General features: G+C 44.8%; 1 protein-coding gene across 7 annotated transcripts in view; it reads right to left on the bottom strand.

Moving 5' to 3' along the window:
* Positions 1 to 23,160, bottom strand: part of TRAPPC9 (trafficking protein particle complex subunit 9) — a gene marked incomplete at its 5' end in the record, with an annotated part of 502,410 nt that overhangs the window by 394,329 nt on the left and 84,921 nt on the right. For all 7 annotated transcript variants that reach the window (XM_079722453.1, XM_079722455.1, XM_079722457.1 and 4 more), the window contains one exon: positions 2,879 to 3,005. In XM_079722453.1, the coding sequence (XP_079578579.1) occupies positions 2,879 to 3,005 (127 nt within the window). The remainder of the gene's footprint in view (positions 1 to 2,878; positions 3,006 to 23,160) is intronic.

Consider the following 23,160-nt stretch of genomic DNA (forward strand, 5'->3'; position numbering starts at 1 on the left):
AATCAGCCCCCAAAGCCCTCACCTCCAAATATCATCCCACTGGGGTTAGGTCATTGGCAGATGAATTTTGGGGGGACACATACACAGTCCACAGCAGAGCTGCATGTTTGGACCACACTGCTCTGTCCTCTGGGAGAGCTGGGTGTACCCAACCCCCTCTGGCATTAAGCCTGTAGTTTGCACTGAGGAATGCCATGAACAAAACAACCATGAGAACCTGCTTCAGATTTTTGTAGGGATATTTTTGAGGACATTAATCAATATGTTCCTTTAAGAGAACCCACAAGAGGGGTTTCCACAAGCCTCCTTACTGTGAAGAGGTGTATTTCTGCAGTGTGACTGGTTTGTGCCTGCTTATGAGACAGAGAGTCTTCTAACCAATCACATTTCCTCCTATACCCATTGTTAGTTAATTATTGACATATGATTAATAGAATCATGCTTTTCCCCATCTCCAGCCATTATGTAGGACCCTTACCTTTTACTCTGGTGACTTTATTTTTAACATAACATTTCTATGAGCTGCCTCAAATGTTTTATGAAAACACGGCAAAACGTGTACCTGCATCACAATTACTTGAAAACCATTCTGGGGTGAGCCCAGTTCATGCTGGACTAAGATCTGAAGGGCAGGCTTATGTGTTGATGAGAATAGATGGGAAAGAAGCTTCCTTCCCCTTTCCCTCCCGCCCCCGCAATTCACCCCTGAGTCCACTACGGAGGGCAGAGCCAGGTACGCGTCTGAGCAGGCAACAGGGCAGAGGGCACGCTGGCCGGAGTGGGGCAAGAGGGGTCTGGGGGGCTGGAGCAGCAGCACAGCGTGGCCATCAGAGCTCCCCATGGGGAGGGAGGTCAACCTAATAACCACTGGTAACCAGCAGGGGAACTGACCAAATGAGTAACCACACTGAGGCTAATGGGAGACAGGTTTCCCCCAGTCTGAGAAGGGAGTTACAGATAGAAGAAAACTAGAAGGACCCCCTAAGATGTTGGGTGGAACTGGAGGTATCAGTATGAACTCACAGTTTCCAATACACAGAAACAGATGTAGAAATAACCATGGACATGAACATGCAGTGAGTAACGTATGTATATACATAGAGATTGCCTAGTTCTATCCACTGCAAGCAGCAACACCCCAATAGTGAGGAGCACACACAGCACCCAGATCTTAACTTAAATTCCATCCTCCATTGAAAGAACCAGGGCTCTTGGAAGAAATGGCTAACGCAGGGCTGGGAGCAGGGACTCAGATCTGAGTCCATAATCCCAGCAGAGGCAGTGGAGAGCAAAGGGCACCTGTGGAGGCTCCTGAAAGAAAGAAGCTTCGTCCTTCTCCCACAGGTGGTGCCTCTCTCTTCTCCCGGACACTGCAGGATGAGGAGCTGTTGCTGCCCCCCTGATGCCACCCGGGGCCTGAGACTAAAGCCTCACTGCAGAGGGCACAGCTGAGAGAGGAGAGAAGATAGGTTCTGATGAGGTGGCCTGAAGCCTGGCTCCAGCCCTGCCTGAATCCCTCTCCTGGACTTTGTAGGTGTGTATGTGCCATAAATTCCCTTTTGCCTAAGATAGTCTGGGTCAGGTATTCTGCCAACTGCTGTGCAAAGAATTCTGATGGGTAGACCTGTTCATTCACTCAACACACATGAGCACCCAAGGGCTACAAAGACAAAGCCCTCTTCAGGTAGCCCTCAGTCAAAAAGAACAAAGATGTATCGTATAATCAAGTTCTGTAAATGAAACAGAAGAAAGACAGAAGAGATACTGCTGGCTGGCTAACCCAGCACCATTTCTGACCCCCTTCTCCCTATCCCACCTGCAGTACAGAGACTGGGAGAGCTAAACAGGTATTTCCTCAGCCTCTCTTACAACTAGCGGTGGCCACGAGATGCACTCCTGGTCGAGGAGACGGGCAGAAGCCTACTATGAATCCGTCCAGGTCATTTTTGCTTTCCTAGTAAACAAAAGATAGGCTCCCTGGCCCTGCCCCTTCTTCCTTCATCCTGTCTGGGATGTAGATGTGTTATCTGGAGCTGCAGCAGCCATTTGGTCATCAGGAGGTAAAGACAGAGTTGCAGAGAGGCCACCTGTTTCCAAGTTCTTAATAAATAAGAAAAATCACCTCTTATTTGTGATCCACTGCTAGGCTCTCTACTCTTTGCACTGAAATAATTGGTAATTTATACAGAAGGTGTAATTATTTCTATCTGGGTGGCTCTAGAAAAAGGCTTTATGGAGGAGATAGTCCTTGAACTAAATCTTGAAAGACGCCTGAATGTCACCAGGCAGAGCAAGGGAGGGAAAGGCACTGCAAGCAGAAAGTGGAGCCTGAGCAGAGGAATGAAACCCGCCGCACATTCTGCCTACTCAGTGATTCCAGAAGGGTGGGCAGGGCTGGGGGTCCAGGGTAATAAGGAAGGGGCTCACAGTCAGTCTGGAGACAGAGAAGGCCACAGATGGTCTTGTAAGCCACACAAAGCAAGTGAGGTGGAGGCGCTCCCCCGGGCCTGTGCGCAGGGGTGAACAGTCTAGGAAAGTGGGCCCTACCGGATGCGGGTAAGTGTGAGCGTCACAAGGCCTGGTTGGTCTCCACTGCACAGAGGGCCACGTCTCGGCCGTGGAACCGGGCAGACACGGGTTTGCAGGGCTCTGCCGGCAGACAAGCACGTGACCATGGCAGTTCTCCGATGGCCCTGGCCTGATTCTCTGGTCTATAAAACACACTTCACAGGCAATGGCTGTGACTTAACGAGATGACGGGCCAGATACACAGCCAACCCAAACCAGGAACTCTTCTAAAGATCTGCATCCCTGATCAGACCAAAGACAGACGCTGGGAGCAAAGCTCACCTTCCGCACCCCAGCCAGCCTGTCCTACCTGACGATGGGAAGTTTGGTGAAGGGCACCGGGGGCAGTGTGAGGCCATCGGGGAGGGTGATGAGCTCCATGGTTCCGGGACACTTGGAGGTATAGTTCTCCAGGCTTTGCGTCACGTCCTTTTTTTCTGATGAGAAAATAAAAACAAAATAAAGGTTAATTAACCCAAAGAAAAGGGGTGGGGGGGTGGGGGGTTGTTTTGCTCTATTTTACTTTTTTGAGCAAAAAAAAAATTCTTAACCCAAGTCCTTAACAGTCCAGTGAGTCCAGTCTTCTGAGAGAAATAAAAGGGCAGTGACCAAAAGAGACAAAAAGAAAATAGCAGCTTCATTCAATTTAGTTAAATAATCACTAGCAGCTGCTCCATTTAAGGGCCTGTGGATAAAAAGGAAATTAAGTTACCATCTTCTAGGAGATTTCATTTTCCAAGATAATAAATCCTTATCAAATTCCAAGAAGGTCAATGGGCAGGCAGGGCTGGAGAATATTTTATTACTTAATAAATATTTTTCCAGCAATTAGTAGGTACCAAGCAAAATGCCAGGCCCTGTCCCCAAGGAGTGTACAGTCCATCTGTATAACAGATATTTAAGCAAATAATTACAAACCAGTAATTTTATGTAAAAGTAGAGCTTTGTGAGATAAGGCTGGTTTTCTCCACCCCATCCCTGTCCCCTTCACTAGGAGGGAGGAGAAGAGGATGCAGGTAATAGTGAATAATGTTTGCTTATCACCCACGACGCACCCTAGACGTGTGCTCACGGGCTCTGTAACACTCCGGAGCTCAAGGGCGCTTCCTGCTGGAAAACTCGAAGTAACTCGGGAAGGCAGGCATCACTGTGCCCATTTTGTAAACGAGAAAACCGAGCCCAACTGAAGTTAAAGGTCGTGTCAAAAATCCCGTGTTTGGCCCTCAGCCTGTGATCTCCACACCCCCACACTGTTTGGAAGAATTAAGGAGTCAGGAATCGGGGGTTTGCTCCTGGCCTGTTTCCTGTCACTGCTGGCAGGGAGGCTGGAGGACCTGGAGAGAAGAGGGACAGAACGGCGCAGCCATACGGGCGGGACTTCAGGCCGTGAAGTTAGACCAGGTCCCAGTGCATGGCGTGGTCCTTCCCCATCTGTGGTGTGACCACCTGAGGGGCAACCTTAACCTCCCACCTAAAGAATTTCTAAGGGTCAATTAAAAACAGTGGCTGGTGGACACGAGACTGAGCTCAGAGGAACGATGACACTGTCACCACCGACATACTGGTGCCAGCAGGGAATGCGAGGATGTCACAGAGAGTGTTACAGGACTGCTCGGTGAGGCTGCAGGCTCCAGTGACCGGTGACCATACAAAACAAGATCCAGGCAGAGAATGCCTAGATCTCAGGCACATACGTTAACGGGTTAACTGTGCCACAGGGCTTTTCTGTGTCTAAGCATCATTCCTTAGAGAGCAGGAGGGCAGAAGAGCAACCGGAATTAATCTGGATATGAACACAGTAATGTTAAGTTGCAGCGTGAACAAAATTCTTTAAATAATCAAATCATCTTCAATGTACAGGTGACAAATCTCCCAAGGGGCTCCCGCTGATAACATATAAGTGACCTAATTTGCCTACTGTTGGGTAGAGCGCTCGTGGTTTAGGTACCTTATCATAAAGCTGAATTACGCTCTCCCAGTAAACCCTGCTGAAATGAAGAAAGCAATGAACCTATTAATGATGCCCGATGCCACCTGCAAAGTTACCCAAGAAGGAACAGTACCCAGGGAGTCCTGCTCAGCTGGCTGCAGAGAACAGGACGGACACGCGGGGACGCAGACAGCCATGGGCCTCACTGCAGGATCTTCTGGGAATCTCCCGTGTCTGTGCTTTAGCCTCTTCTTTTGGGCACTGTTCCCTGGAAGACTTTCCCATGTGGCGTATAAGACTGGCTGTGAAAGCCAGGTGAAGCGGTCAACGCCCCATATGCATTTATTCCCCTCGGTTTCAACAGGGCCCTGCTCTCCAGCTGTGCCTGACTCCAGCACATATGCTTTCTTTTTACTCCATCAGGCGAAATACTAATCTTCTGCGGAGACGGCAGAGGGACAGCTACCTGCTTCCGTAGCAGAGAAGGAGATGTGGGGATACAATCACTCATGAGCTGCTTTACAGCTAATTCTCCCACCATCATGGCCCTCATCACATCACCCCCAGAGCACCGCTGCCTTCTGGGGCCTCTTCCCTGCTTTCCCACTATCTGACAACTTCACTGTCACTTTAGTGGGGTTTCCAGGGTTAAATGCTTATGTTCAATTGTCAGTGTGGTCCATCCGTTAGAAAGTTCTCATCAACCTTTCTCCTGACGGATTTGAGCACCTGCTGTACGTTGTTGCCCAGATCTATTTTTATCAAGGATTACAAAGTGGTCATTTTTTAATTCTCTAATTAAAAAGGGTTTTCCCTCATCAACCGTTTGGTGATCCTGAAACAGACGACACAGAAGGGAGGGCTGACAAATGAGTCTTTCCCTTCATTTATTGGAGAGAGAACTGGTGTCCCTACCACCTCCAATGATGACCAGTAAGTCGTATATGACTCAGTATCACTATGCACTGGTGGATATTTATATATTTGGTATTTCAGTTGGCTTCCATCACATTCTTTTTTGATGTTCAAACTGTCCCATCTTCGGCCAGTGGGAGCCCTTGCAGGTTGGTTCCTATGTCTTTAGAGAAGACCCAAGATTGTCAACAGCTTGCTATTTTTCTGGCTCATTTCCAGCCTCAGGCCTAGAATCCATTTTCCAAGGAGTGCAGGATCCTTTCAGTGTTTAGAGATCGGAATCTGGAGGCTGGGTACTCTAACGCCACCAGATTCTCCTTGTCTCTCTAGGTCTTGACAAAACACAGGTCCACTTACCAAATTTCTTAAGTGGTGAGACTGTGATTTTTTTCTTTAAATTTTGTTTAAGTTCTGACAGCTAAAAATCAAGGTCATTGCACTACAAGTTCCTTAAAGGGAGAGCATCTTGTCACCTTTTTTGGTTTTCCCCTAATTTGTCAAGAGTATTTAGATGACAAAAGGTGTTCAAGAGCTATGTGCTCGTTGGCTGGCCTCATTTATCCAAAGAGGTAGGACAGAATCAATCTGTGGGCAAGAGTAAAATAAAATAATAAAATGAACACAGATGCTCTGTCCACACAGTGCAGAGAAACAGCCACTGATTCACCAACAGAAGCCAGGCTGTGCAGGCTGACCACCTCCTCACCTTTTCTTTGTGCACCTTACTGCGGTGGGAACCACAAAGGAGCTCTGGGTGCTACGTGTCGATACTAAGGACCGTGGCCCCCACAAGGTGATTCTTCTCCAGGTATTTTCTACTTCAACAAGCAGCTGAAATAATCATGGGATGCATTCCACCACTCACGACTACTCGTATCACTTTTTCTTCACTCATCAAGTTACTGTTTTTCTTCCTCTTTGTTTAACCTTACCTGACTTTCCTCATTGAAGCCCTCATCCACTCAGCTTTCATCAGACACCTACTATGCGCCCACAGCATTGAGCACCAGGCACACAGAAGCACGACAGGCTCTACTTTTGGGGTGTCCCAAGTTGAAAGAGCACACAATGTCAGAAGAGGACATTATGACTCCTTATCAGTGACTTTACAGAGGCAGGATCAAAGTATGGGAGAAAAGCACATGGGACATGTAATTTCGCCAAAGAAGGTTTTATAGAAGAGGCAACATTTGGTCTTTGCCAAGGGTCCTGGGACTCAGAGCAAAAACAATGAGTGCGTTATTTGGATGTTTTGCTATGTTATAAGGAAAATATGACAAAAATACGGACAGGGGATGAATAATGACATATCATTATAAGCTGTACATACACAACAGAACTTGACAGAGTAGCTGTCTGAGGCACGTGCGAGAGGGAATCGGCTAAGGCTGGTAACGTCTGTGGACATCAAGGGCTGAATGGTGCGGCAGCACAGGGACCCGCATGGGAACGGCGACGGGACTGCTGCGGGTGAGGACGGTACTGGCTTTGCGGTACACTGACTGTCAAATCTTTTTTTTTTTTTTTTTTTTTTTTTTTTTTTTTTTTTGTGGTACGCAGGCCTCTCACTGTTGTGGCCTCTCCCGTTGCGGAGCACAGGCTCCAGGCATGCAGGCTCAGCGGCCATGGCTCACGGGCCTAGCCGCTCTGCGGCATGTGGGGTCTTCCCCGACCGGGGCACGAACCCGTGTCCCCTGCATCGGCAGGCAGACTCTCAACCACTGCGCCACCAGGGAAGCCCCTAACTGTCAAATCTTGATACTTTACACAGGTCTTCGGTGCGGGACCTTCTCTGGAACATAGGACTTCTCAGAGACTTGTGACAGTTGCTGTAGAAATTTCACTACTGACAACAGATGATGAATACACGGTTGCTGGGCAGAAAAGGAGGCTTCGTGTCCAAGGGAAGAAATGTAGAAACACTCAGAGACAAAAAATGACAGACTAAGCTCAGATCTGCTGCAGGCAGTTTTCACTTCTACAATACGTCCACAGGGACCAGTACTGTTCTTAGCACAAAGCACTGCAGAAATACTTGCAGTCCTTACCCACAATTACACATACTGAGCACGTGCTCTGCACCGGATCTTGTACTAGGCTCTCCAGAGTATAAAATCTTCAAGGCAGGGCTTCCCTGCTGGCACAGTGGTTGAGAGTCCGCCTGCCCATGCAGGGGACACAGGTTCGTGCCCCGGTCCGGGAGGATCCCACATGTCGCGGAGCGGCTGGGCCCGTGAGCCATGGCCGCTGAGCCTGCGTGTCTGGAGCCTGTGCTCTGCAACAGAGAGGCCACAACAGTGGGAGGCCCACGTACCGAAAAAAAAAAAAAAACTTCAAGGCAAGGGATCCTGCAACACAGCAGAACTTCAAATTTTTTTCATGCAAAATAGGTATAACCTCCAACAAAATTCCTGTCCTGGAGGGAGAGCTTGGGCATTATTATCTCCCTTTTAAAGGTGATAAAAATGAACTCAGGGACAACCTGGGAAATTTGATTGTGGAATAGTGCTAAATGCTACCAAAAATAATTATTAATGTTTGGGTATAACATTAACATTGTGGTTATATTAGGAAATGTCCTTTTTTTTTTAGCAATGCATACTGAAGAGTGAAGGTGTAAAATGAAATGATGCCTCTGGGATTTTCTTTAAAATAATTCAACAAATAGAAAAAGTAAGAGATGAAGTAAATATATAAAGATCTTGATAACCATCGAATCTGGGTGACTGTTACATGTGGATTCATTTTACTGTTCCTTACACCTCTGTCTGAAATTATTTCATAGTAAAAATATTTAACGAGCTTGAGGAAGTGAAATGATTTGCTCGAGGTCACACAGAGAGGAAGAGATTTGAGACTCAGATCCCAGCTGACCGAGTCTTCCCATCCCCACAGATTAGGCCTGACCACAGAGAGCCGGAGCTACCAAAACAGATAAAAGAGCTCAAGGCCATGGTGGCTGCTAACCTTTGTTCCATGTGCCAAACTGGAATGAAGCCTGTGATCAATCTGAACGTTCTCCTAAGCACGTGATTTGGTCAGTGGGAAGTGATGACTCCTTAATTAATTTCACTAAAGATCAACTGTCTCAGTCGACTCTGGCTGCCATAACAAAAGACCATGGATGGTAGCTTGAACAATAAACATTTACTTCTCACAGTTCTGGAGGCTGGGAAGTCCAACATCAAGGTGCCAGTGGATTCAATTCCTGGTTTTCAGACACCCACTTCTCACTGCGTCCTCACCTGGCCTTTCCTCGGGTGCACGGGCTCAGAGGGAGAAAGAGCTCTGTGTCTCCTCCTCTTCTTGTAGGGCACTAAACCCAACGTGAGAGTCCCACCCTCTTGACCTAATCTAAACCCAGTCACCTCCCAAAGACCCCACCTCCAAATACAATCACACTGGGAGTCAGGACTTCAATATATGAATTTGGAGGGGACACAAACATTTATCAATAGGTCTTATTCAATTCCAATCACAACATCCAAAAATTATTTCAGCCCAACTAGAGCACCTAATGCACTTGAGAGTTTTTTCCAACCCAGAAATTGAAGAAATCATGAAAACAGAACATTTTTAATAAACGCCTAGTTGACACCAAACTAGATTATTCCTTATAGAAGCAGAAAATATGATCACCAAAACTTTTGATCACAGGCCATTTGCCATTTCAAGACTTGACCCTGACATGAAAACCAGCACATCATGATTTTACAGTTTGTCTATTCTTGTCTCTTCTAAGTAATAATCTGAGACAACCATGTGCACATTAAGTCAGTTATGATATTAAAAACAGGTAGAGAATAGAAATAAGAGAAAAAGTACATTTTTTCTTCCAAATCTGAAATAAGAAAACTAAAGGAAGAGGAGGGGAAAAAAAAAAAAAAAAGAATACAGGGAAGAGTAGGGAAAAAAAGAATACAGAGGAAAAAGTACAGGTATGGCCTGATACAGTCTGAAATGATACTCTGAGTATCGATTCTGACACCTTCACTTATAGAAATAAAAAAACACAGTTAGTCTTTGAGTTGCTTTCATAAGAATATTATTGATCTTTCCATATCATAATGCTGAGATCTCTCAGAGGGTCCCAGTAAGCAGGACCCCTCTTGTCCAGCTCGTTTCTAAAACTAAGTTGACAACAAAACAAAGAGAAAAGATAGAGGCTAAAATATCACCATTACTACCACATACAGACCATGCTAAAGGCCACAACACGGTTTCTTAGAAAGTGCAACTCCTTGCTGACACCAAGAATTGGGCAGATAGACCTTCCTGCCTAGACACAGGCTGTGCTGAACTGGGCATGCCCCCACCGCCCACCCAGGGGAGGCCAGGCCTGACCTCCAGCACTGAGCACAGAGAAGCACTTCCCGAGACGAAGCAGAGCAGGGCGAGGTAAGCCAACGGATCACACTGGTTATCGGGACCAATCCTGCCATCAGGTAAATCATTCTACCTCTCCAGGGATGGAGTGGGGAGGCCTGCACTCACTCTGAGTTCCCTTCAAGGGAAAGGTACACTAGGGATTGTGAAGACTATGATCCTCCACTCACAAATCAGTGTACGTTATGCCATTTTACTAAGACACAAGTGAGCTTCAGGAAGAGGAAGTGATTAGCTCAAAGCCACAAAACTAGTAGTCTGGGGAGGTGGGGATCACCCTCAATCCGGGATCTCTGTAACACTACACCTGTTCATCCAACAGCACCTCACTGCCCGGGAAAAGGTTAATCTCCATTACAAATACCACTGGGACAACGTCCACTTCTGGAGTAGCTCAGAGCAAACAACACTGCCACCAAGAACTAAAAGAGCTAACAAAAGTATTACAGAAGAGGAGGGGGCACTGGAGAGTTGTCAAGGCAACAAAGATTTGAGAGTCCAGAGGGAAGGGACACTCATGAAGATGAACCCCCTTCCTGCATCCACTTCACCCCTGGGAGTGTGTGTGGATTCTAGGCATGGAGAGAACCACCTCCAAGAGGCTGAGCATCCAGGAGAGCCCGCGGCATCCTCGTGGGGCAGAGAGAACTGCATGTCACCGAGCCAGCGGGCCCGGAGCCAGGTGCCCGGGAGGAGCCGGGTCCCCGGACTCACTGCACGGGTTCCCCTGGGGCTTCTTCCAATCAGCTCTGCAGGACGGAAGACTGCCAAATCCATATGAAAGTGACTCAGAAGGGAGGGCAGGTCAAATGGAAAGACTGGCACCAGATGGCCTTGCCACACGATGGGAACAGCTGCATGAGTTATAAAAGGGGCCTTTTAAAAACCCATCGGAAGGGGAACATAAACAAACTAAATTCTGGAAAGTGGCTAGCCTTTCCCAGGAGAGAAGACCCACAGCTGCTTTGGTCCCTGGCAGAGCAGTAGGAGGAAATGGGGGGTCAGACAAAGAGGAAGGGAAGGAGAAAAGAGCTGAACTTTTCACAAACTACTCCCAACTGCCCATGGTGGGGACAATAGATTCCAACTCACAGGAGCCCAGCCACCAAGCAAGTCTACACACTCATACTTCCCCTGGGCCTTCGCAGAGGGTGTAGCACCTGCAGGCTGGGGGCTGAGAGGAAGACCCCCTCCTGAGGTGCTCAGAACCTTCCCCAGATGTAAGGCAGCTGCCCGCAGAAATCTGGGCAAGCCAGGAGAGCTGAGAGGTGCACTGAGGTGCGATGTATTTTCTCCAAGTAAAAGCAGAGAGGCCTGCTGAGCCCGGGGCAGGAGAATGAGAGGGACCCCTTCCTCCAAGGCTAAGGCCATCAAAGGCTGGAGCAGGACAGAGGAGCTGAAAGAAATCCCTCCAAGGCACCAGGGACATTCACTGCGTGCAAGAAAGTGGCCTACAGGGCTTCCCTGGTGGCGCAGTGGTTGAGAGTCCGCCTGCTGATGCAGGGGACACGGGTCCGTGCCCCGGTGGTCCGGGAAGATCCCACGTGCCGCGGAGCGGCTGGGCCCGTGAGCCATGGCCGCTGAGCCTGCGCGTCCGGAGCCTGTGCTCCGCAACGGGAGAGGCCACAACAGTGAGAGGCCTGCGTACCGCAAAAAAAAAAATAAAAAGAAAGTGGCCTACAGAAAGCTGGGGCAGGGTGGAGAGGAAGCACACAGAATGCAGAAAGCCAGAGGTGGGACTGGAGACCAAAGAGAGCCCCCCTAAACCCACCAACCGCGCCACCTGGCTTAGAGCAGAGAACAATGGCCTGTGGTGGGAAAGCTGGTGGCTGGCTGTAAGCACAGGGGGACCCCCACAGTCTCCCCTGCACCCACAGTCTCCCCTGCACCCACAGCCCATGCCCTGTAAAAGGTCCAATCCTGACCCCACCCTCCAAACGACATGAGCTATCAGTGAGCCACAGCAAAGCCTACCCCCAGCTCAGCTACACATTAGACTGGCAAGGATCCGACAGTGAAGCCGACAGAAGAGGCAACGTCTTTTTCTACGGGTCAGTATTATTCACCTCACTCTCCACTGTTCTTTAATACACCAAGTACAAAAAGGGAAGTAGTATAATATTATTTGAAGGTAGACTGTGGTCAGAGATGCACACCGTAATCTCTAGAGCAAGTAAGAAAAAAATAGAGATGTGGCTTTAAAGTCAATAGAGAAGACAAAATAGAACACAGAAAATATGTTATTCTCCTAAATAAAGGCAGAAAAGGAGAAAACAAAGACAAACAGAAAACAAATATCAAGATGGTAGACTTAAACTCATCCATATAACTTAGATTAAAAAAAACAAGACCTAACCACATGGACTTTACACTCTTATGAAACATTCTTTAAATGTGAAGATACAGGGAAAATAAAAGAATGGGGAAAAAAGACATACCACACACAAACACAAGAAATAAACATAATGAATCTACTGCAGCAATATTAATATCAGACAAAGGAGATTTCAATGTAAGCAAAGGGATAAATAGGTACGTTTCACAATGGAAAAGAGAGCCAATTCATCAAGAAGGTATAATAATACTAAATGCTCAGCCATAAAAAAGAATGAGATAATGCCACTTGCAGCAACATGGATGGACCTAAAGATTATCATACTAAGTGAAGTCAGAGAAAGGCAAATATCATACGACATCACTTAAATGTGGAATCTAAAATATGATACAAATGAACATATTTATGAAACAAACAGACTCACAGACATAGAAAACAAACATGGTTACCAAAGGGGAAGGGGGTGGGATAAATTAGGAGTTTCGGATTAGCAGATACAAACCACTATATATAAAAGAAACAACAAGGTTGTGTAGCACAGGGAACTATATTCAATATCTTGTAATAAACCATAATGGAAAAGACTATGACAAATAATATATATTTGTATAACTGAATCACTTTGCTGTACACCAGAAACTAACACAACATTGTAAATCAACTATACTTCAATTTAAAAAAATACTAAATATATATGTACTCCATAATAGAACTTCAAAATACATGAAGCAAGACCTGATGGAACTAAAGGAATAGAAAGATTCACAATTTTTCTGCAGTTAGAGGCTTTAACACCCCTCCAATAAAATAATTAAAAGTAGCAGACAATCAATAAAGATGTAGATGATTTGAGCAAATCATCAAACAACTTCTCCTAATTGGCATTTATAGAACACTATACCCATCAACTGCAGAATACAAATTCTTTTCAAGGGCTCACAGACAGTTCATCAGGATAGTCCATATGCTGGGCCATAAAGCAATTCTCAATAAATCTAAATACACCAAAATCATACACAGTACGTACTTTAACCACACATCATTAAAACAGAAATCAGTGACAACAGAACATCTACCAAAGTTCCAAATACTTGAAAATTAAGCAACATACACGTAGGACCAAAAGAACACAAGGGAAATGCTTTAAAATGTTTCTAACTAAATGGTAATAAAAATACAACTTATCAAAATGTGTAAGATATACCTGAAGCAGTGCTTAGAGGGAAATTAATAGCTTTAAATGCTGATATTAGAAAAGAAGAAAGGCCCAAAATAAGTTAAGTCTCCAATGTAAAAGCTACGAAAAAAAAAAAAAAAAACGAACCACAAAATTAAACCCCAAGTCAGTAGAAAGGAGATAATCAGTGAAATAGAAAACAGAAAACAATTTTCAAAAATCATCCAAAAAGTTGGTTCTTTTTTTTTTTTTTTTTTTTTTGCGGTACGCGGGCCTCTCACTGTTGTGGCCTCTCCCGTTGTGGAGCACAGGCTCCGGACGCGCAGGCTCAGTGGCCGTGGCTCACGGGCCCAGCTGCTCCGCGGCATGTGGGATCTTCCCGCACCGGGGCATGAACCCGTGTCCCCTGCATCAGCAGGCGGACTCTCAACCACTGCGCCACCAGGGAAGCCCAAAAAAAGTTGGTTCTTTGAAAAGATTAATTTATATACCCCTAGCAAGGCTGATCAAGAAAAATAGAGAAAAATATAAATCACCATTTTGGAGAATAAAAAGGGGGCATATCCTACATTCATTAAGAGGATAATAAGAGAATGTCACAAATGACCATATGCCAACAAATTTGACACCTGAGATGAAAAAGACAAGTTCCTTAGGGGAAAAATAACCAAAAAGGACACAATAAAAAATTGACTATCTTAATAACCCCATATTTATTAAAGAAATTGAATCTGTAATCAAGAACTATACCACAGGGCTTCCCTGGTGGCGCAGTGGTTGAGAGTCCGCCTGCCGATGCAGTGGACACAGGTTTGTGCCCCGGTCCAGGAAGATCCCACATGCCGCGGAGCGGCTGGACCCGTGAGCCACGGCCGCTGAGCCTGCGCATCCGGAGCCTGTGCTCCGCAATGGGAGAGGCCACAGCGGTGAGAGGCCCACGTACCGCAAAAAAAAAAAAAAAAAAAAAAGAACTATCCCACAAAAACTTCTATCCCAGATGGCTTCACTCATTAATTCTATCAAACATTTAGGAAAGAAATAAAGAAGTCTTTCAAACACTTTCAGGAAACAGAGAACAGAATACTTTCCAACCTATGTTATATAGCAAGCATAGCCCCAATGCCAAAATCTGACAAACAATTAAAAGAAAATCAAATTATATACCAGAAGCAGCATGAAATTTTCAGCAGTCTCATGAAACTAAAGAGACAAATGTGAGAGTTAGGGACCCACCAAGGAGAAGGGACCCCAGGAAACTTCCCAGTTTCTCAGTTACCACTCACAATGGGCTGCGCAATAAGAGTGGGGGAGTAAGCCCAGACCTTATAAAAACTGCTGCAAGGAGCCTCAAGCCAGTTTGGTGCCTGATTAGACTGAAGTCATCCACCCTCCTGCTACCTGCCAGAAGAGAAGAGAAATCCTCTTTGAAAGAAGATGACATCATAAAGAACCCTGCAGTTTTCCACAAAATATCCAACATTTAACTTAAAAATGACTAGGTAGGGCTTCCCTGGTGGCGCAGTGGTTGAGAGTCCGCCTGCCAATGCAGGGGACACGGGTTCGTGCCCCGGTCCAGGAAGATCCCACATGCCGCGGAGCGGCTGGGCCCGTGAGCCATGGCCGCTGAGCCTGCGCGTCCGGAGCCTGTGCTCCGCAACGGGAGAGGCCACAACAATGAGAGGCCCGCGTACGGCAAAAAAAAAAAAAAAAAAGACTAGGTATACTAATTAATGGGACCAATTTTTAAAAAAACACAGATAATAGAAACAGGCCCAGAACTGACCCAGATATTGGTGTCATCGAACACAAACTTTAAAATAAGTAATAAATATGGTTTTTAAAAAAAGATAAGATGATAAATTTCACTAGAGAATTGATACTTACAAAAAAGAATCAGGGGGCTTCCCTGGTGGCGCAGTGGTTGAGAGTCCGCCTGCCAATGCAGGACACAAGGGTTCGAGCCCTGGTCTGGGAAGATCCCACATGCCGCGGAGCGGCTGGCCCCGTGAGCCACAATTGCTGAGTCTGCGCGTCTGGAGCCTGTGCTCCACAACAGGAGAGGCTGCGATAGTGAGAGGCCCGCGCACTGCGATGAGGAGTGGCCCCCACTTGCCACAACTGGAGAGAGCCCTCGCACAGAAACGAAGACCCAACACAGCCATAAATAAATAAGTAAATAAATTTAAAAGAACTCAAGGTCTTAGTGTAACATAAATAAATAAATAAAAATTAAAAAAAAAAAAAAATCAAACAGGAATTCTAGGAATAAAAGCTATGACTTAAATTAAGAGATCAATACATGGATCTAAGCAGCTAAGACACAGCAGAAAGGTCAGTAAAACACGACCATATTTACATCTTCTCATCTTTTTAATGACAAGTTAGGTAGGAACACCTAAATGGTGTACATTTTTTTCTTCAAAGAACTGCTGTTTTCAGGTCCAATCCACAGTATAGTTTCAAATGTTCTGTAACGTGGTAGATGGGCTTTAAAAGTTACCCAGGAAACAAAATGAACCCAAATTAAGCCTGGAGCAAAGAAATAAATTGATCAGAAAATCGCTATAATCCTTTGTGTTCTGTGGAAACTCAAAACTCTTTAACCGGATAGGAGAGTAACATGGCTGTGAGTCTCCATCTTGAGTACTTATCTCCTTGTTACATTTTTAATTCATAATACAGAACACAATTATTTTGTAAGTTAATACAACTGCTTTTAAAAGTCTAAAATAATGTCAACACCTTTAACCTGAAATTAAATTCACTGGGTTAGTCTGAAAGAACAATTGTTATGGTAAATTTAAATCAGTGTATAGAAAATCATAACCCAGGAAACATTTTTTAAACCCTTTGCTCTTGTGATATGAGGTCCATTAATTCTTCCCAGACCTTCCTACTTCAAAAATAGGGTCTCACTGGGGCTTCCCACCATTCAGTGGTTAAGAATCTGCCTGTCAATGCAGGGGACACAGGTTCGAGCCCCGGTCCAGGAAGATCCCACATGCCGTGGAGCAGCTAAGTCCGTCCGGCACAACTACTGAGCCTGCGCTCTAGAGCCCATAAGCCACAACTACTGAGCCCACATGCCACAACTACTGAAGCCCGCATGCCTAGAGCCCATGCTCTGCAACAAGAGAAGCCACTGCAATGAGAAGCACACACACAACGAAGAGTAGCCCCCGCTCACCGCACTTAGAGAAAGCCCACGCGCGCAGCAACAAAGACTCAACGCAGACAAAAATTAATAACTAAAATAAAAAATTTTTAAAAATTGGGTCTCATAGATAGAATTTATGTGCTATTTTAAAGATCCAAGTCATTTTTTTTTTTTTTTCCGGTACGCGGGCCTCTCACTGTTGTGGCCTCTCCCGTTGCGGAGCACAGGCTCCGGACGCGCAGGCTCAGCGGCCATGGCTCACGGGCCCAGCCGCTCCGTGGCATGTGGGATCTTCCTGGACCGGGGCACGAACCCGTGTCCCCTGCATCGGCAGGCAGACTCTCAACCACTGCGCCACCAGGGAAGCCCGATCCAAGTCATTTTTACATATTAATTGACATTACCAAGATTAAGGTCTGTAATTTTCACATTTTTACACTGCAAGTAATAGAAATGTAACTGAAATTGGCTTAAACAATAAGGGGATTTCTTTGTTCAATGAACTCTAAGTCCAGCACAAGGTCAGGCTTCAGGGTCAGCCTGATTCAGAAGCTCAGGGATATCATCAAGGACCCAGTTTCTTTCCCCTTCACCGTCCTACTTGCAGTGGTGTCAGCTCTTCCTTATGGACGCAGATGGCTGCCGACAACTCCCAGGAAGGACATGCTTGCTCATGCATGTCCAAGGGTGTGTAAGAGAGAAGCCAGGGGAGCTTTGGGAAGCTTTTTCAAAAAGGCAAGAAAGCGTCTTTCTCAAAAGCACCAAGCAAGCCTGTCCTCCTGTTTCACTGGCCAAACTGTAGCATGCCCGGAGAATGATACTCCCCTGATTAGGTTAGGCCTGGATTCAGATTCCTCTACAGTACGATGGCCACTAAGAAGGAGGCACTGATTCACAAATAGAAAACAGAAATCAGGGTAGTTTCTAACAGGTGGGGATTAATGTAGGAAGGCCCTAATGAGCACTGCAGTCATTACTTCCCAGTGCCTCCACTTGGTGCTCAGCTCTGTCATATTTGGTTTGCTGGTTCAGAGGCAGGGCACATAACATACAGGTGGCCTGTATGCCTCCTAACCAGCAATGATCACGAAGCACCTCAACCACTATGATCAGGTGATCGCTTTGCCTGTCCCCCAACCCCATGCTCTGACACCCATGGCAAACGGTTCCCAACATGCTAACGTCTCAACAACTTCTCTCCATTCAGTCAGAAAACATCCTTAATGATGACTTTGTGCATTACTTACTTTCCCTTTTGGTCATAAAAAGAAACATGATGGAGTGATGCAGAAGACAACTGTAGGACCCTCGTGCACTACTGTAAAATGGAGCAGTCATTGCAGAAAACAGTATGGCAGCTGCTCAAAAAGTTAAGCACTGAGTTACCATGGGATCCAGCAATTCCACTTCTGGGGATCTACCCAAAAGAATTGAAAGCAGGGATTCAAACAGATACCTGTACGCCATGTCCATAGCAGCATTATTAAAAACTGCCAAGAGGTAGAAGCAGCCCAAGTGTCCATCAGTGGATGAATAAACAAAATTTGGTATATCCATAAAATGGAATATTACTCAGCCTTACAAAGGAGGAACATTCTGATCTGCGTGCCAACATAGATGAACCTTAAGGACATTATGCTAAGGGAAATAAGCTAGTCACAAAAAGAAAAAATACTATATAGATTCTACTTATACAAGGTACCTAGAACAGTCAGATCCATACAGACAGAAAGTAGAGTAGACGTTACTAGGGGCTGGTAGCAGGGATGAGAGTTACTGTTTAGTGGGTACAGAGCTACTGTCTGAGATGATTAATAAGTTCCAGACATGGATAGTGGTGATGACTGCACAACATTATGAATACACCTGATGCCAATGAACCGTACACTTAAAAATAGAATGGTAAATTTTATGTCTTTCTTACCACAATTTTTTTTTTTTTTTTTTTTTTTTTTTGCGGTACGCGGGCCTCTCACTGCTGTGGCCCCTCCTGTTGCGGAGCACAGGCTCCGGACGCACAGGCTCAGCAGCCATGGCTCACGGGCCCAGCCACTCCGCGGCATGTGGGATCTTCCCGGGCCGGGGCACGAACCCATGTCTCCTGCATCAACAGGCGGACTCTCAACCACTGCACCACCAGGGAAGCCCTACCACAATTTTTTAAAATATCAATGAAAAAATAATAATAGTATGTGCCAGGCATGGTAAAAGGTCCTGTACAGAGATATTTAGACACGATCAAGGATGCCACAATCTAATTAACTCTACGTATTATTTATGACTTAGAGTAAAAAGGATATGCTGTCCGAATGGACACAGGAGCTGCAGAGGATGTGGGAGACAAGCCTGTCACCAAGAGGAAGGGCTCTGGAGTGACAGGTGGAGGACAGGGTCATTGACCTGATGCAAACCCAGGATACGAGAAAAGTCAGGGGTCATCTGATCTGAAGACAGTGGTTTAGACATGTCGAATGTGAAGCATGCAGGTACTACCCAGAAGGATGAAAAGACCCAAAAAGCTGTTGGACGATGATTAGGAAAGTAGCCTCAGAACAAGATGGAATCCCAAGCACCACAAAAATCAGCAAAGATAACATTTCCTAGGTGAAGTGTACAGGTGACGGAAGAAAAACAGAGGGTCTAAGGACAACGTTCTGGGGAACACAGAGGTTAAGGGCAGTGAGAAAAGAAGAACTAGTAAATGGGTTTGAAAAGAAACAATCCTAGAAGCTCAGGGTGAGACTCAAGAAGCCAAAAGATGAGTTTTTCTGGAAAGAGAAATGGAGGTGAAAGGGATAGAAAGGTCAATTAGGATGAGACTAAAAACCCATCTCCACATGTGGGAGTTACATGCTCATCTGTTATCTTCAAAAGAAACTAGTGGGTGCAGGAACCCAACAGCAACAAATTAAGAATCAGGTGGGAAGTGAGTAGGCGATGGCTGGTCCCCTGGGCAGCGAGTTAAAGCACCTACAGGCAGCAGCATAAAAGCCAGGCGTCCAAGAGGGGCTTCCCCTGCACTGTCCCACTCAAGAGTACCACTTACCCAGTAAGCAACACGCCACCCTTAGCCCTACTGTAGGGATGAGAACACATAGGGGCCAAGATCCCAGACCTCGCTTTTTTTTTTTAATGTTTTAATGAGTTATTAAAGAATTATCATTTCTTTCTGAGATAGTGGTGTTGGTTTTTTGGGGCTTTGCTATTCATTTATTTATTTAGCTGTGTTGGGTCTTAGTTGCTGTGTGTGGGATTTAGTTCCCTGACCAGGGATCGAACCCAGGCCCCCTGCATTGGGAGCACAGAGTCTTAACTACTGGACCACCAGGCAAGTCCCCCAGATCTCTTTTCTGAGGTCACATTGCCAGTGAGCAGGCTGAGATTTCAAGTCCGGGGTCCTCACACCTAGTGCTCTTCCCACCATTCAGAGTGTCTTCCTTGGGCATCACTGTGCCCATTTTACAGATAGGGAATTTGAGGCTTGGAATGGTCACGTGAACTCTCCTGGGGTCATGCCAGTAATAAGTGGCTAAATTATATTCATACTCAGAGCTATGAGCTCAAACTTTTTGCTTTTTCCATTTCATTGCACTGCCCACCCAGATTGCCTCAATATGTGAAAATACAGAAGAAAACACAGATATCTTGAAATGTGATATCCAGCAAGTTAAGCACCTGACAAGCAAGAAAAATCAACGTGGCTTTTCTTCACTCTGCAAATACATCCAGGCAGCATAACGGTCCAACTACAAAGGTTGAAAGAGTCACATGCTACCACCACAAAGATGAATGATCTTGCCAAACTAGCAGGTACAGAATAAGCCCTGTCATGTACCAAGAAAACAGGCCTCTCCTAACAGGAGACTCTGATTGAATCAGATAAACCTGCACTGAGCCACATCAACTGCTTCCCATCAACGGTGCTTTATACTTGTTTTCCACTTAATTTACATAGTGACAGGTCGGAGGCCCAGAGAAGCAATCATTCAAGTAGACAAGGAGACTAAATAATTTCCCTTGTTCTTTTCAAGTGTATAAACATGCTCTACCAAAACAAAAGGCAATGATGTTAAGCCATCAGCTTTTACTTAACCATCTATTTAAAATGCTACCTAGAAAAATTTTAAGTATCTCTAGAGATCTCAATATAACTCCCAGAAGGGAAAATGATCTTAAGAATAGACACTTAATAAATAATTAGAAAGAATCTTCACATCCAATTATGAAGTAATGGCTGGATAAGCCATGGTGCAGAAACATAATGCAAATTTATGCAATCATTAAAAACGGCATTTATAAAGAGTCTGCAGTAGTATGAAAAATGTCTTACAATACATGGAAAATAGAATTCAAGATAATATTTTTGAAATAAATGAAATTTCAAAAATCAATCCAATTTGTTTTAAATAGAAAATGAAACAAAAGAAATACACTAAAACGTTAACAGTGTGTGTGTTTGCCCATGTAGGATTATACACAATTTTTTCCTTTCTGTTTATACATTTCAAGACTTCTAAAAGGAACATACATTATTTGTATAATAACAATTATTCCAAAACTACTCAAAATTGAGCTTTCAGAAAGTTTCCTAAAGAAAAATCAGGGCTTATTTATCAACATTACATAGGAGTGAAGAAAGTAGCACCCTACAACATCAATGGAGTAAGGAGCTTTTGAGGTTCCCCACTCTGACAGAGGTGTTTATTGTAAGGACATGTACAGCCCTTCCCAGCCCCACAGCTGTCCTTGGCAATGCTTAGAAACCACAGCAGCAGCAGCGACCGACGTTTAATGAGGACTTACTACACGCCAGGCACTGTGCAAAGCACTCTCCACGTCTTATCTCATTAAATCATCCGGAAACCTAAAGGAAGAGGTGCCCCTGCTCTCCCTGTTTTACAGGTTAGCAAACTGAAGCTTAGAAAGGTTTTATTCTAGCTCAGTGTGCCTTCCACTTCCCCACTAGGCTCTCATTTGTAATCAGTTGCCAGGCTCAGCCAGCTCCCTTTCTTCTAAAACTATTTCCTATTTCACTCAACATTCCTTTAACAAATATCGAGTATCTGCCCTATAAAAGTTTTCCAACAAGATCTCCTAACTCCTCAGCCTCCTTCTACAACTGGTGGGGTCTCAACAAATACATACTAAGAAATAATTTAAGAAAGGTAGTGTTAAGTTAATTTAGTTCCGCATTTATTGACTATCTTCTTGGTAAAAGCATTGGCCAAAATGACAAAAGATGAAAGGTGTATAAGTAAGACATAGTCTGATCCCCAAGGAGCCTGTAATCTAGGGAGGGAACCAGATGGCGAAACTGATCTCAGGACATAATGAAACGGTGCTTAACTGAGAACTAAGCAAGGTAATGAGGAGGTGAAGAGGAAGGAATTAATACCCTCTTAATAATATAAGAAACAGGAAAAGTACAAGGAGAGAGCAAGCTACCATAGAACAGCATGAAAAACATATGATCTTAAAAGTCCCAATATATATGAAATACAGATTATGTAGAGAAAGTATGAAATTAGGCTAAAAAGATGGTTTGAATCAAATCCTGAGCATCCTTGAGATGGAGTTGAGAATTTACTAGATGGAGGACAGGTAGTCACCGCAAGTTCCTTAAGGAGCAGAAGGATGTGAGTTAGTCTGTGCTTCAGGGAGATCATTCTGGTTCCAGTGTGAAGAATGGAGCAAAGGAGCAAAGGAAGGAACAGGACATGATGTTAGGAGTCTACTGCACCAATCCAAGAAATAGGTGTTGAAAATCTAGTGTTTATATATAGAATGGATAAATAAAAAGGTCTTACTGTAGAGCACAGAGAACTACATTCAATATCCTATAATCAACTATAATAGAAAAGAATATTAAAAAAACAATGCATATATATGTATAACTGAATCACTTTGCTGCACAGCAGAAATTAACACAACACTGTATATCAACTATACTTCAACTTTTAAAAATATTGATTAAAAAACACAGTACAGGAATTTCCTGTCCTTACTTCAACTGCCCAGATTGTCTTCAAGCTTGCGGGATCTTGGTTCCCAGGCCAGAGGTCGGACCCAAGCTCCTGTGGTGGGAGCTCCAAGTCCAAACCGCAGGACTAACAGGGAAACTCAGACCCCAGGGAATGTCAACTGGAGTGAGGCCTCCCAGAGGACCTCATCTCAGCACCAAGATCCAGCTCTATCCAAATGCCTGCCAACTCCAGCACTGGACGTCTCAGGCCAAAAAACCAGTACAACAGGAATACAGCACCACCCATCCAAAAAAAATGAAACGACAAAAAAATATATTACAGACAAAGGAGCAAGGTAAAAACCTAAAAGACCAAATAAATGAAAATGAAATAGGCAACCTACCTGAAAAAGAATTCACAGAAATGATAGTGAAGATGATCCAAAATCTCGGAAAAAGAACGGAAAAAATACAAGAAACATTTAACAAGGATCTAGAAGAACTAAAGAGCAAACAAACAATGATGAACAACACAATTACTGAAATCAAAAATACTCTAGAAGGAATCAATAACAGAATAACTGAGGCAGAAGAACGGATAAGTGAGCTGGAAGATAAAATGGTGGAAATAACTGCCAGAGAGCAGAATAAAGAAAAAAGGATGAAAAGAAGTGCGGACAGTCTCGGAGACCTCTGGGATGACATTAAATGCACAAACATTCGAATTATA

Source organism: Hyperoodon ampullatus (assembly GCF_949752795.1).
Source record: "Hyperoodon ampullatus genome assembly, chromosome: 17".
In the NCBI taxonomy this organism is placed as follows: domain Eukaryota; kingdom Metazoa; phylum Chordata; class Mammalia; order Artiodactyla; family Ziphiidae; genus Hyperoodon; species Hyperoodon ampullatus.